This window comes from Polypterus senegalus, chromosome 8 (genome assembly GCF_016835505.1).
Source record: "Polypterus senegalus isolate Bchr_013 chromosome 8, ASM1683550v1, whole genome shotgun sequence".
NCBI lineage: Eukaryota > Metazoa > Chordata > Cladistia > Polypteriformes > Polypteridae > Polypterus > Polypterus senegalus.
Genome location: NC_053161.1, coordinates 137,565,930 through 137,581,551, shown reverse-complemented (window position 1 = coordinate 137,581,551; position 15,622 = coordinate 137,565,930). Strand labels below are relative to the sequence as shown.

Below are 15,622 nucleotides of genomic sequence, written 5' to 3'. Positions count from 1 at the left end.
GGAACCACTGGTCTAGGGTATCCAATCGTTTCTATAATCAGAATATGTGGATTATATTCACTGGAGTGTGCCTTTTTCATTGCCATTTACCTGAAAGCATAAATGTACCATCTAATTTTTCAGTGGTTCTGACCTTTGTTTTTTAATCAAATAATGAGGAACAGGTCAGATCAGGTTGGGGAGCATGCACTGGTACAGCACATTGCCACACCCACCACACGAAAAAACACCTTGGGATTCTGGTTGGTACAGGGCAGACACGCGGCCAACTCCCACCCTCTGGAAATAATGAGGAACAATCCAGTTTTATTTCAATCATCAAAATCATAAATTCAAAAGCCCTTAATGACATCAGACTGTTGTATTGACTTTCTATTTACAATTTTTATAAATTTTACTTGTTGGTTTGAGGTGATCTTGAACTCTAAGTAGGGGTTCTCAGCACTGTAGATTACAGATCTTTTTACGGTTTTAACAAATTCAGTTTACTTATGATGTTATTATTTAATTGTACTGTATTCTAGACCATCCTGGATGGGTATTTCCAGAACCATTTTGCATCCTGATTACCAGGGCCACTCTAGCGTTTCTATGAGTGTGTCCTCAGAGGTTTGTGACTTCTAAACAATTACACGGTGTGGTGAAAAGTTGCTTGGAAAAGTCACTTCGTTATCCAAGCTGACAGATTCCTAAACAAGCCTTCTTGCCTTGAACTTGTGTGTTTCATTCATTGCTTCTCTGAATTTTTGATTTTTGCCTGTTTTTTAACTATGACTTTAGTGTGCCTTTTTGATTTGGTTGCTAATAGTCTTCTTGGTTTTGATCCTTTTTTGGTATTTTTAATCAGATCTCCTCTGGTTATGATTTACTCTTAGCAGAACACAGACAAGTTGCCTTAACTTTTCATATTGTGAAAATCCTTTGAGAAGCAAATTAAGAGGTAGCTGGCAAACACATCTGCATATAGAGCAAGAAGGGACGTGGAGGAGACCATTACATCCTCCAACCTCACCTTTTAGTTGTGAGACTAGTTAGTGTTTGGGCTTTAATTTTGTTGGCTTGATTCTGAACGTTTTAAATAATGTAACGAAAGATTGTGTGTGAATCTGTGATTCTTTAATGAGCTCCCATTATCCAATGGGACACCTCAAGGCTGTTGTATGTCACCTGTTTGATTGAATTTTTATTGAAATACAAATTTGGAAGTCTGTAGATGACTCTGTCATTTATAGTCCATTACATGATAAGAAGTACAGTTATGGATCTGTTGTCGATGATTTACTACTACTACTATTACTATTAATAATAATAATAATAATAATAATAATAAAAATAATAATTATTAAAATAATATTTTAATTATTAATTATTTAAAATCAAGGATATGGTTGATGATTACATTATTTGTCTGCTTCAGTCATCATTCACTGAGTTTAATCAGCAATCTTCTAATTTCTAAGATTCAATTGTTGGCATCACATTTCAGATTTAGACTTTAATGATTTAAAAGCAAGTCTTTTATCTGCTGTGGCATATGTATTTTTTAATTTTAATGGATGTAGGGACTCAGATGAAATCGTAAGTGTTTAAAGTGTACTGTATGAATGTAAGAGTCCTAGATGTGTGTTTGATTATTATTTCTTGCATCTCTGGAACATTATCTTAGGTCCGCACATTCCAGCACAAACAAATTCTAATTAAATCCTGATTAAAGCCATTCTTTTTTATAAGGGAACTTTTTGGCATGTCTTTCCAGACTGATGACACACCACGTGGTGCGATCATTCTCCAACATCAACAGCATTTATTTATACAGCAGATTTTCATATAAACAATGCAGCTCATAGGGCTTATAGAATAATGGAAATTTGAAGCTCTTACCAGACAGGTGCAGTTCCCATTGCCTGAAATCCCTTCTGAACAGTTCCCATTATTACTACAAGGTGCAGAAGCTCCTCCAGGGCACTCTGTAAGGAATGAAATAGGAAGCCATTAACAGGTAATAATGTTATGTACAGGTAGGGTTTCACAATATATGGCCTATGAGCCAAAACTGGCACATTAAAGAAAATCTGATGGCCTAGTAACAGCAGAAATATCCTGATCCCTTTATAATTTTCATAAATTCCTGCCCAGAAAGATATTAATTAAAATTTAACAAAACAATTGCCGTTTTTGTTTAGACTAACTGCCTCTCTGATGAAGCAGGCAAAAGATAAGGGCAGAAGGACAATGGGGAAAACCAAGATTTGTGGAGCCATTTCCTAAATGGAATCTCCTTCCTGGCCCATCTCCGAAACCAACAGATACATTGATAGTGTCAATCTTATTTTTAATGAATGACTGCCAATGATGGTGCATTGATCATGTTTACCCAAATGTTGCTCAACATGCTTCAGTGAGAGCCCTTTCTTGGCAAAATATTTGAAATTCCTACTAAAATTGACAAAAATACAAATAACCCTGCCAAAGTGTGTTTGGACTGTTAGAAGGGAGTGGAGCCACCTGAAGAAGTCTGCCATACATGAAACACACACTTGATGGACAAAAGCACCTAAGAGACTACTTCACTAAAATCCATTGGACTTAGGGCCTGGTTCTCAAGGAGTCTCAGGAAGGATCTTGGTATGGAACAGCTCACAGAGTTGAAGAGTGAGGGAGATGTTACCTCAAAAGCCATTTGAACAGAGGAAAACTCCAAATTGCAGTGGGCAGTGGACACCTTGCTAGACCTTGTGGAGGGTGTGAAGAATAGGGATGTCTTTGAGAATCGTTTTCTCTGCCATTAGGAAAGAAAAGGAAATTCAAAACCAAGGACATCACTCTGAGAAGACACCAAAAATTTAGGAGTGGAGCTGTACCCAAGAAGGGCCATAAGTGAACCACTTGCTTCAGTCATGGCCTGAATCTACTATAGAATAAAACTGTAAGGTCTGTGTGTGTGCCCAGTCCCTCTGAGCAATCTGTTTGGTCAGTTTGGTTTTAGTGATATATTTGAAGAAGAACTGTGAAACATGTAAGACACACAAGGAGTAAATCTGGTGGAACCATGCTGAGAGTTACCTTCAAAGACAGAAGGTTTAAAAGCAGACTGGGGGCACATCAAAATGTCTGTGAAGCAGGCTTTATGGGAGTGTGTTTGAGAGAGGAAACACCAGTGAAGAGATGTGCACACACACAAGAATATTGAGGAATGTGAGGCAAGAGATATCAAATATTTATAACTTTATGTTACTACTTGAGGTAATGGGGCACCAATATATTAGGGAGGCGTATAAGGAGGTTAGTCTAGGATTGTTTAAACTAGGGAATGGGGAGGCAATGAGTTTAGGACAAGCCAAGTTTAGAACTATACATGGGGAAAAAAACAATGGTGTAGAAATAAAAGTGCATAGTTATGTAAATTCAAAGCAAAAATTTAAATGTGGAAGGCGTAACACATAAAAAATAGCTTGCCTTAATGCTAGAAGTATCAAAAGTAAGTCAAGTGAGTTGGAACTGTATGTAGTAGAGCATAATTATTATATTATAGCAATAACAGAAAACTTGGCAAAATAACAAAAGATCGGGATGTAGATAGATAGATAGATAGATAGATAGATAGATAGATAGATAGATACTTTATTAATCCCAAGGGGAAATTCACATAATCCAGCAGCAGTATACTGATACAAAGAAACAATATTAAATAGTAATAAAATGAAAAATTGAAAAAAATAAAAATAAAATTAATGTTAGCATTTACTCCCCCGGGTGGAATTGAAGAGTCGCATAGTGTGGGGAGGAACGATCTCCTCAGTCTGTCAGTGGAGCAGGACAGTGACAAAAGTCTGTCACTGAAGCTACTCCTCTGCCTGGAGATGACACTGTTCAGTGGATGCAGTGGATTATTCATGATTGACAGGAGTTTGCTTAATGCCCGTCTCTCTGCCACAGATGTTAAACTGTCCAACTTTACTCCTACAATACAGCCTGCCTTCTTAACAAGTTTGTCCAGGCGTGAGGCGTCTTTCATCTTTATGCTGCCACCCCAGCACACCACCGCGTAGAAGAGGGCACTCGCCACAACCGTCTGGTAGAACATCTGCAGCATCTTACTGCAGATGTTGAAGGATGCCAACCTTCTCAGAAAGTATAGTCTGCTCTGACCTTTCTTACATAGAGCATCAGTATTGGCAGTCCAGTCCAATTTGTCATCCAGCTGCACTCCCAGATAGGTCTGCACCCTCTGCACACAGTCACCTCTGATGATCACAGGGTCCATGAGGGGCCTGGGCCTCCTAAAATCCACCACCAGCTCCTTGGTCTTGCTGGTGTTAAGGTGTAAGTGGTTTGAGTCGCACCATTTAACAAAGTCTTTGATTAACTTTCTGTACTCCTCCTCCTGCCCACACCTGATGCAGCCCACAATAGCAGTGTCATCAGCGAACTTTTGCATGTGGCAGGACTCGAGTCATATTGGAAGTCTGATGTATATAGATTGAACAGGACTGGAGAAAGTACAGTCCCCTCGGCGCCCTGTATTGCTGAACACAATGTCAGACCTGCAGTTCCCAAGGCACATATTGAGGTCTGTCTGTAAGATAGTCCACAATCCATGCCACCAGGTGTGAGTCTACTCAGTCAGCTTGTCTCTAAGGAGCAGAGGTTGGATGGTGTTGAAGGCGCTAGAGAAGTCCAAAAACATAATTCTTACAGCACCACTGCCTCTGTCCAGGTGGGAGAGGGATCGTGTAGCATATAGATGATGGCATCCTCCGCTCCCACCTTCTCCTGGTATGCGAACTGCAGAGGGTCGAAGGCGTGGCGGACCTGTGGCCTCAGGTGGTGAAGCAGCAGCTGCTCCATGGTCTTCATCAGATGTGACGTCAGAGCAACAGGCGGAAGTCATTCAGCTCACTAGGACGTGATACCTTTGGGACAGGGTGATACAAGATGTTTTCCAAAGCCTTGGGACTCTCCCTGTTCCAGGCTCAGGTTGAAGATGCGCTGTAGAGGACTCCCCAGTTCCAACGCACAGGCCTTCAGCAGTCGTGGCGATACACCATCTGGACCCGCTGCTTTGCTGGCACTAAGTCTTTTCAGCTCTCTGCTCACATGGGCTGCTGTAATTGTGGGTGGGGATGTCTCACCTATGCTGGTATCAGCAGAAGGATGGTTGGAGGATGCAGTACTCGAGGTGAGAGTGGGTTAGTGATCAAACCTATTAAAGAAGTTGTTCATTTGGTTTGCTCTCTCCACGTCTGTCTCGATGGCGGCACCCGCCGAGCTGCAGCCAGTGATAATCTTCATCCCATCCCACACTTCCTTCATGCTGTTGTTCTGCAACTTCTGCTCCAGCTTTCTCCTGTACTGCTCTTTCGCCACCCTGAGCTGGACTCGGAGTTCCTTCTGCACGCACTTGAGCTCATGCTGATCACCACCTTTAAAAGCCCTTTTCTTCTGGTTCAAAAGGCCCTTGATGTCACTTGTAACCCATGGCTTGTTGTTAGCATAGCAGCGTACTGTTCTTACTGGAACTACAATGTCCATACAGAAGTTGATGTAATCAGTTGTGCATTCAACAGCCTCTTCAATGTTCTCACTATGTGACCCAAGCAATATATCCCAGTCTGTAGTTCCAAAGCAGTCTCTCAGAGCCTGCTCTGCCTCAGGGACCACTTCCTGAATGGCGTGTGGTTGTAGGTAGCGCCCTCACTCTTGGTTTGTATTGAGGCTGAAGCAGAACCAGGTTATGATCTGCTTTCCCAAGCGCAGGCAGCGGGGTGGCGCTGTATGCGTCTTTAACGTTTGCATACAGTAGGTCGATAGTCCTGTTTCCCGGGTGTTACAATCCACATACTGGGAGAAGGCAGGTAATGTTTTGTCCAGCGTTACATGGTTAAAGTCTCCAGCGATTAGCACAAGTGCCTCAGGGTGCTGCGTTTGTAACTTAGCAACTGCGGAATGGATGATGTCACTCGCCATCTCGCGCGCTTGAGGGGATGTAAACAATAACAACAATCACGTGTCCAAACTCTCTGGGCAAGTAATAGGGGCGCAGACTTACGGCCAACAGTTCGATGTCCCTGCAGCAAGTGGAGATTTTAACGTTTACATGTCCTGAGTTGCACCACTTTGTATTGACATAGAGAGCGAGTCCTCCTCCTTTCTTCTTTCCACAGGTACTTGCGTCTCTGTCCGCTCTAACTGTGCTAAACCGGGTAGCTCCACGTTAGCATCTGGGATGGGAGGCGTTAGCCACGTTTCACTAAAACACAGCAAGCTGCATTCTCTGTAGGTTCTGACATTTTCACCAGCACAGCCAGTTCGTCGATCTTATTTGGGAGTGAATTCACATTTCCCAGGATCACAGAAGGCACCGACGGTTTATAACGCCATTTTCTCTCAAGTTGCCTCTTTTATCTTATCTTTTATCTTTGCGCCGCTCGCTGCCCGATATCGTCTTCTTACCTCGTCAGGTAAATAAGGAACCACACCGGCATAAGCATTTCTTCTCAGTGCTTTAAGCTGACTACTTGAATAGGCGATTCTCGGAGTGTAAAATCCATGTCAAGTAGTAAAATAGTAAAAAGTGTCCAGGGAGCAATTCCACATAAAAGAAAGTGGTAGAAGTGATCAGTGAAATAGAGAAAAATAGAGATAAAAAGGTAAAAAGATAAAGTCATATACGGAGCTGCTGGAAAGGCTGCCACTCTGATGCGGCGCCGGAAATTTATGAACAGTGCATCCGGAAAGTATTCACAGCGCATAACTTTTTCCACATTTTGTTACGTTACAGCCTTATTCCAAAATGGATTAAAAATGGATTTTGAGCTTCATGGCAAAGGCTGTGAATATTTATGTACATGTGATTTCTCAGTTTTTTTATTTTTAATAAATTTGCAAAAACCTCAAGTAAACTTTTTTCATGTTGTCATTATGGGGATTTGTATGTAGAATTCTGAGGAAAAAAATGAATTTAATCCATTTTGGAATAAGGCAAAATGTGGAAAAAGTGATGCGCTGTGAATACTTTCCGGATGCACTGTAAGTACCATATAAGGTTGCACATGTTTTAGGAAGGATAGACAAAACAGAAAAGGAGGTGGAGTTGCTCTTTATGTTAAACAGAATTTAAGTTCAAGTCCTCTTCAGTTGGACGATGAGCCCTATCTTAGTGAGGACATGTGGCTTTGCCTGGAATGCATTAGGGAAAGAGGTCTTATTTTAGGAGTGTGTTATAGACCACTCACTGCAGACAGTAATTTCAACACATATCATTTTAGTAATATTAAAAAGGCAAGTTTACAGGGGGATATTATAGTCATGAGGGACTTTAACTATACAAATAATTTTTATAAGTAATCAGTGACTGTTTTTTAACTCAATATGTTAAAGCACCAATGTGAGGTGAAGCTTGTCTGGATTTAGTATTTTGTAATAATCAGGATACAACAACAACAACAACATTTATTTATATAGCACATTTTCATACAAACAGTAGCTCAAAGTGCTTTACATATTAAAGAATAGAAAAATGAAAGACACAATTATAAAACAAAATAAATCAACATTAACATCGATTAAGAGTAAGGTTCAATGGCCAGGGGGGACAGAATAAACAAAAAAACTCCAGACGGCTGGAGAAAAAATAAAATCTGTAGGGATTCCAGACCATGAGACCGCCCAGTCCCCTCTGGGCATTCTACCTAACTTAAATGAAACAGTCCTCTTTGGATTTAGGGTTCTCACGGAAGGGCTTGATGATGATGATGGTCACGTAGACTTCTGCCTTTTAATCCGTCCATCATATCAGGATAGAATTAAGGCTGTAGAGGTGATTGAACCACTAGGGTCAAGTGACCATAATTTAATACAGTTCTCAGTGCTTTGTAAGAGTGCAGATGCAATGATTAAAATTGTTAAGTTGAACTTTGGTAGGGCAAATTATTTTTAGGAGGATAGACTGGTATAAGCTTTTAAGTGTGGAGACAGTCGAGGAGCAGTGGAATAGGTTTAAAAATGTTTTACATGTAATGCAGGACAGGTATATACCTAAATTTGGAATTAATAGGAAACTAAAAAAAACTCCACAGTGGGTTAATAAAGAGTTAAAAAAGCTACAAAGGAAAAAAACAGCTGTATAAGGCTTCTAAGACTAATGACTGCAAAGTGAACCGTAGGGCATATGAGAGCATGAGGGCAACCATTAAGAAGGATATTAGCGAGGGTAAATGACAATTGGAGAGGAATATAACAGATAAGGCAAAAGACAACCTAAGAGATTATTTCAATATTTTAGCAGCAAAAGAACAGTCAAGGAGGATGTGAAATGCATCAGGAATAGTAAAGGGGAATTTAAAGATACAGACAGTGAAATAGCAGATGCTCTAAACTCACATTTTTCTGAGGTCTTCACAAGTGAGGAAGGATTTGGAAATTGTAGAAGGAGAAGTACTGCTCGGATTAATAAGACTGACAATCAAACAAATCACTAGGACCTGATAATATTCACCCTTGAGTTCTTAAGGAGGCTAGTGAGTACATATATAAACCCTTGACACATTTTTTTAGGAAGTCACTCCACACTGGGGAGATTCCAAATGACTGGAAAATGGCAAATATTATCCTGTTATATAAAAAGGGTGACAGGGCAGATCCAAACAACTATAGGCCAGTAAGTTTAGCATGCATCACAGGAAAATTAAAGGAAGGAATTATTGAGGATAAGATTGAGCAACACATGGCAAGTACAGGAGATATTCTGAACAGTCAGCATGGGTTCAGAAGAGGGAGGTCGTGTTTTACTAACATGCTGGAATTCTATGAGGAAGCAACAAAAGGATGTGATCAAAGTGGAGCTTATGATATTATTTATCTTGACTTTCAGAAAGCATTTGATAAGATGTCATATGAGAGGTTGGGCATCAAACTAAATGAAGTGGGAGTTCAGGGTGATGTTTTTAGATGGCTGCAGAATTGGCTCAGACACAGGAAGCAGAGAGTGATGGTGTGAGGAACCTTATCAGAATTAGCCGATGTTAAGAGTGGTGGTCCATAGGGGTTAGTGCTAGGGCTGCTGCTATTTTTAATATATATAAATGATTTAGATAGGAATATAAGTAACAAGCTGGTTAAGTTTGCAGATAACATCATGATAGGTGAATTGACAGATTATCTGAAATACATTGAATCATTACAAAGGGAATGGACAGCATACAGGCTTGGGCAGATTTGTGGCAGATAAAATTTTATTTCAGTAAATGAAAAGTATTACACTTAGAAAGTAAAAAAGTTAGGTTTGAATCCACAATGGGAGGAATGAAAATCAAGAGTACACCTTATGAGAGGGATTTAGGAGTTATAGTGGACTCAACATTATCAACTGCCAGACAGTGTTCAGAAGCCATTAAGAAGGCTAACAGAATGTTAGGTTATATAGCACGATCTGTGGAGTACAAGTCCAAGGAGGTTCTGCTCAACCTTTATAATGCACGGTTGAGGCCTCATCTTCAGTACTGTGTGCAATTTTGGTCTCCAGGCTACAAAAAGGACATAGCAGCACTAGAAAAGGTCCAGAGAAGAGCGACTAGGCTGATTCCAGGGCTACAGGGGTTGAATTATGAGGAAAGATTAAAAGAGCTGAGCCTTTACAGTTTAAGCAAAAGAAGATTAAGAGGTGACATGATTGAAGTGTTTAAAATTATGAAGGGAATTAGTACAGGTGATCGAGACTGTTACTTTAAAATGAGTTCATCAAGAACACGGGGACACAGTTGGAAACTTGTTAAGGGTAAATGTTTCACACAAACATTAGGAAATTTTTCTTCACCCAGAGAATCATAGACACTTGCAATAAGTGTGGTAGACTTGATGCTTTTTTTAGAAAATTTTAGTGGATAGGACTGGCAAGCTGTGTTGGGTTAAATGGCCTGTTCTCGTCTTGATTGTTCTAATTTTCTCATGTGGCTAGTAAGTTGTGAAAGAAGATATCAACTGGGGGACAGTGTGTTTAGACCCTGAAGGTTTATGAGAACAGTTTCTAGAGGTGAAACTAAATCATAAACATGTAGATAAATTTGGTTTAGTGAGGCTAACTTCAATAGTCTAGCTGTGAAACTCAACAGAAAATGTACATACCAAGCCTGGAAATCATAGTTATCCATGGAATCCCACTCTTTTTTTCCCCAAGCAGTGCTAGGGAACATTTGTTTAAAAAGTAATTTAGCTATGTTACTCGCTACTCAAAAAATAGTAGCTAAAAATTGTATATACACATAATTGGAGCATGAGCCGATACCACGTTGCCACACCAATCACACGATGAACGACCCGAATTGCAACCCAAGTTCAGAGGGTGACACCTCAGAAGCACACTGGAACAGTGTGAGGTTTTTGCTAATTACAAAAAGTAACACGTTACTAACAGTGCATTACCTTTGCATTACTTCTTCTTCTTATGTATGAAAAACTGCACACTTCACTGGCCAGCATTTCTTACTAAATCCTAAGCCCAAAGCCAGCTTGTGGCAATATTTTGGTGTGTGCAAACAAAAAATTGTGCCTTCATATGCAGAAAGAAAGAAAAATAGTTTTGTTTTTTTTACATTGCTGAAGGATGAATCAAACATTGTGTGAAATGGTGTTTCATCATGAACACAAGGAGCATCCATGACAATAAAAACAGCAAAGTTGCAAAAGAATTCCAGCTAGGACTGCAACAACAAATGGGTCATGCTACCTAAATAATCCATGTAAAAGAGCAATAATCCATTTCCACTTTGTGCCAACGGGTACAGCAGCGGCCCACTATAGTATGAAATAAGACAATCGTAACGACTTTTGTAATGGAGCTTTAAAGCAGCAAGCTGCATTGCAATTTCAGAATGATTTAACATAGAGCAGTGCTTTATACAAATTTAAATTTGTAGTTTGTCAAAGTAAAAAAACATTCTTCCATTTTTTGTGGACTGGTAGAAGATCCTTCATTGGCCTACAGTGTGGAAACCTTTGACTAGTGGCTCGCATCCATTAGCATTGGTCAAGCTTACCCATTCCCCTTTAAACTGCCCATGGCTGCACATCATGTTTTACAAATGGTGCACTCTTTAAAAATAAAAGTGTCAGAGTGGTTCTTCAGAGCAGTGGCATAAGAGAACCATTTTTGGTTTCAGTAAGACCCATCCACATACAGTAAAGGTTCCAGCGAGAACCTTTATCTGTTTAGATCTGTAACAGGCTCCATACAGTAAATAGCCATGAATGGATGGCAACAGATTTGTGAAATGCCAATGGCTCGTGATTTTACAAAGACTGTTGCTGCATATAATACCACAGGCTAAGACCCAGTTTCCTGAATCTGATAGTGTCCTGCTAGGAAACCTGCCATACATTAAAGATTTCAGTTGTTTCTGCATATTAGAAAGATTTGCAAATTAGGAAGAACCAACTTTGTATGCAAAGAACTCTTCTGACAATGAAATGGAGCTTTGTCAAGCAATAGCTCTTCAAGAAACCCCACAACCCAATAAAAATGCCGTTAAAGAAAAACTATTTTTTAAAGTTTACATTGAAGCTGGGGAGTAATTAGGCAGCATTGTGAGCCAGCAGGAGACTTCCTGGATAGGGGTGTCAGTTAACTGCATTTTAGATTTAATTTAAGGTTGCCAAAATTACTAACACATCCACACACATACCTTCAAGATGTTGGAAGAAAACCTAATTAAAGTGTGAACAGTATTCCCACCCTTGGAATTGTTCACATTTTATTGTGCTGCTACCACCATACTTCACAGTGGGGGATTAAGTGAGTTATATTAAATATGGCAAATACTTATGCAATTAATTATTTTGTGTTTTATTTTTGTTATTAATTTGTACAACTTTGAAAACATCTGTTTTCTTTTTGACTCTTTGGCATTAAGGAATCTTTTTTCAGTTGATCAATGTCAAAAAAGCCAAATTAAATCCACTTTGATTTAATCTTATATATAAACATCTACGTGTGGAAGTGTGTGTGTCTGTCTGGTCCAGAAGTGAGAGATGGAGTCGGGGTAAGGGCTCTGCCTCCGAGGAAACAGAAAACTCACTTAGCCGCTAATACCACACGTCAGCAAAACAAAAGAAAACAAAAGAAAGACAAAGTCGCTTAGCCGTTAACATCGGCAAAATGGCATCCCTTTTACTTTTTCTACCGCTGTTAATAACACAAGTGAGGCCTGCACGTCAGCAAAACGAAACCTCCAAAGAAAGACAAAGTCGCCTAGCTGCTAACATCGGCAAAATGGTATCCCTTTTACTTTTCCTTCCGCCGCTACTACACAAGCGAGGTGAGCATGTCAGCAAAACAAACCTTCCTAGGAGAGAGATGCCCAGAGTAGTTCCTTTCAATTACCTGACATCTCTACATTTCAATTTTTTTTCTGATGATTTCAATAGTTTCTAGGCCCCCGGAATTTTTACAGCACAGCCTTACACAGGTAGTATGTAATAATAAAATGAATACTGGAGAAAAACTCACACAGGTATGGAGGAAACAAGCAAATTTCACATGTTTAGTGAAAGACTGAAGCTATTAGGTAGAAGCAATTCACTGCTTTTCCCACTGTTAAATGAGAATTAAGTTATTGAATTTAGATAAAAAGATATCTTGTTAGCGAATGTGACAAAGGGTGTTTGTTGTTATTGGTAGTTCTGTGTTGTCGTATTATTTTTTCACATCTTTGGCAGCCACTTTTACCACTGTGGCTGACAAGATTGCAGCTGTTTTCCATTCTTAATTGTTTCATGTATTTTTTTATTGGAGCCAGTGAGAAAGGGGTAAGGATTGAAGTCGCCACTGTATAGCACCGAAGTCAGTACATCGGGGAAATAGAAGAACAGAATCAATCGCACTCGTCACAAAGGAAAGACTCAACATTTTTCTGTTCAATAGGGTTGGGCCTTTCACTTGTCTTTTCAGCAGCCCCCCACCCCACCCGATTCCTTATCACTGTTGTAACACATTCACACGGTACATTGCAGGCAGAGGCCCTCTTCCTATCTACTGCAGCAGGACTGGCTGTTCTCATGTGATGGATGTTTCTGCACTTCCTGCTGGCCAGACCATCCTGGACAAGTGATCTGCTGTCAGCAAATTACCCTCGACTGACAAATGCCCTTCAAGTCAGCATTTCTGTGTGAATGTATTGTTCTTATTTCTTTATTTTAGATTGGATTTACTTCTTTTTATGGAAACAATCCTGATATATCTTTTTTGGATTGGGTTCACTATTCAAATGACAAAGCATAAAACGAGGTTTGCATGTTTGTAGATGGGCAGTGTATCTTAGTGGCTAACACTTTAAGCACACAGTTTGTCATCACAATTCTCGCCTCTGATGAAATGTATGGCCCTAAAGATTTGGACTCAGATAGTGGCTTTAGAAAGACACTACACAAAAATGAGGTAACTGTTGTACTTGTTTTGGTCAGCTGATGACTGAGCAGCAAATTATGGCAGCGGCCTAAAAGACACAAGGCAATTGTTCTCTAGGATTGTAACATAAAGCCATGAGACTCACTTAACACGCATGCACTGTAACACTGAGCCAACATGCCATACTCCTTTGGACAAATGAAATTCAACATGCATGAAGTTTCTGAACTCTCTTAATCTAATTTTATAAGCTTATAAGAAACTGGAGTCAATATATTATATATATATATATATATATATATATATATATATATATATATATATATATATATATATATATATATATATATATATATATATATATATATATATATATATATTATGTGACTGAATAAAAAATAGCACTTTTTTGTTACCTTTCTTTCTCAATCATAATGGCCTTTAATAAGAGCCAGCACCCACTTTAACATCTAACACATTTACAGAGTCACCACGGTAGGGATCCTGTCCTGGCCAAAAATAATGCAAGGCAGACAACCTAGCATTGGCTGCCAGTTGGCGCAGCGCACTTACACTCACCCTCATCAGAGTGTCCTAACTACCACTCAACATCTTTATGATGCAGGAGGAATATCACAAGGAGAATGTTTATGTACAAACTCAATATACTGTACACTGTGCCCGGGCAGAACGCAGAAGTCATGGGCACCATACACTGCAGCTGCATGTCTCCCTCCCTCACTAGTAAGAATGAAAGAGAGGAAAAAAAATCATAGCTAAACCCAGTGACCTGCATCTGTTGTCAATGTTCTCAGCTGTTTACTATTACTGCATTATTAATATTATCTAGTAAGGAAGTACTGGATGTTAGTCTTACACTTCATTTGTCAGCACATTCCAGGGGCAAACTGTTTGTACTACTTTCTTCAGCTGAGGAAGGAAACTTTCTCAAGCTGTGTTCTGGAGGATGTCCATTCTTTTCAAATTCCTGCCGCAAGCGTTCTCTACTAAAATCATGCAGGGAGGCCCTCGGGTCATGGGTGACAACTTGCATCTCTGCAGACCTTTACTAAGGTAATTGTCTTAAAGTCCAAAAACCCAAGGCCGAGAATGCTAGAGAGCTGTGTTATGTGTGTGGGAATAAACACAATGCCCTTGTACTCTTGAAGTAAAGGACTCTGCCGGAGCCTGATAAGTAATGAGATCTAGTCGCTTTACTATATGTCCAAACGTGCGTTTATTACTATGTGGCTTAATGGCTAAGGTGTTACACTGTAAGCCCCAAGGTTACTGGTTCAGTTCCTACTGGTAACCCTGAAGAAAATATTTCAGTCTGCTTCAATTCATTCATCTAATGATTTAAAGTAGTTATTTTAAGTATTTGTAAAGTGGATTAGAAGTATGCATTCCTTGTTTGAACCTGCTTATTTCACTTTAGAATTTCAAGGGACTTTACTTTTTTAGGGAATTATAATATTTATGTCACAAAAATTGGGCAAAATAAGTAATTCCTAGGTTTGGACATCTAAATGTGAGTGCAGTATGTGTATTTTTTTTATTAATAAACTATGGTAAGCATAGTGAAAGCTTTGTTTTGTGGTAGGGTATGCATATACTAGAGATTATTTTATTGAAATTGCACATTTTTGATTATCCAGTCCCATGGATTCTCATATTAATGCTATGCAGGTGATACTCATCTATATCTGTCATTTCCTTCTGAGTATGACAGTCTGCACTAGAATCTCCGCTTGTCTCCACTTGCATGAAGGAACACAATGTCCAGCTCACCCTGGCAAAGATGGAGCTGCTTGTTATTCCACCCAGTCTGTCTGTTCAACACCCTGTTTTAGTAACGCTCTGCTCATTATCACTAAGACCTACTAAGTCACTATGCAACTGTAGGATGATGATCACTAACTAGCTATCCTTCCCTGATCACACTGCAACTATCTCCCATTCATACAAACTCATTCTGAATTACATCCACAAGATTAGATAGATAGATAGATAGATAGATAGATAGATAGATAGATAGATAGATAGATAGATAGATAGATAGATAGATAGATACTTTATTAATGCCCAAGGGGAAATTCACATACTCCAGCGGCAGCATACTGATAAAAACAATATTAATTAAAGAGCAATAAAAAAGCAGTGCAAGTTAAAAAGGCAGGTATAACTTTTTAATTTTGTATAATAAACCACAAGCCATCATGA

The 15,622-nt window shown here is 39.4% G+C and overlaps 1 protein-coding gene across 2 annotated transcripts in view; it reads right to left on the bottom strand.

Annotated features, from left to right (window-relative positions):
• Positions 1–15,622, bottom strand: part of stab2 (stabilin 2) — a 247,856-nt gene that overhangs the window by 192,462 nt on the left and 39,772 nt on the right. For both annotated transcript variants that reach the window (XM_039761804.1, XM_039761805.1), the window contains exon 4: positions 1,882–1,967. In XM_039761804.1, coding sequence (XP_039617738.1) covers positions 1,882–1,967 — 86 coding nt within the window. The remainder of the gene's footprint in view (positions 1–1,881; positions 1,968–15,622) is intronic.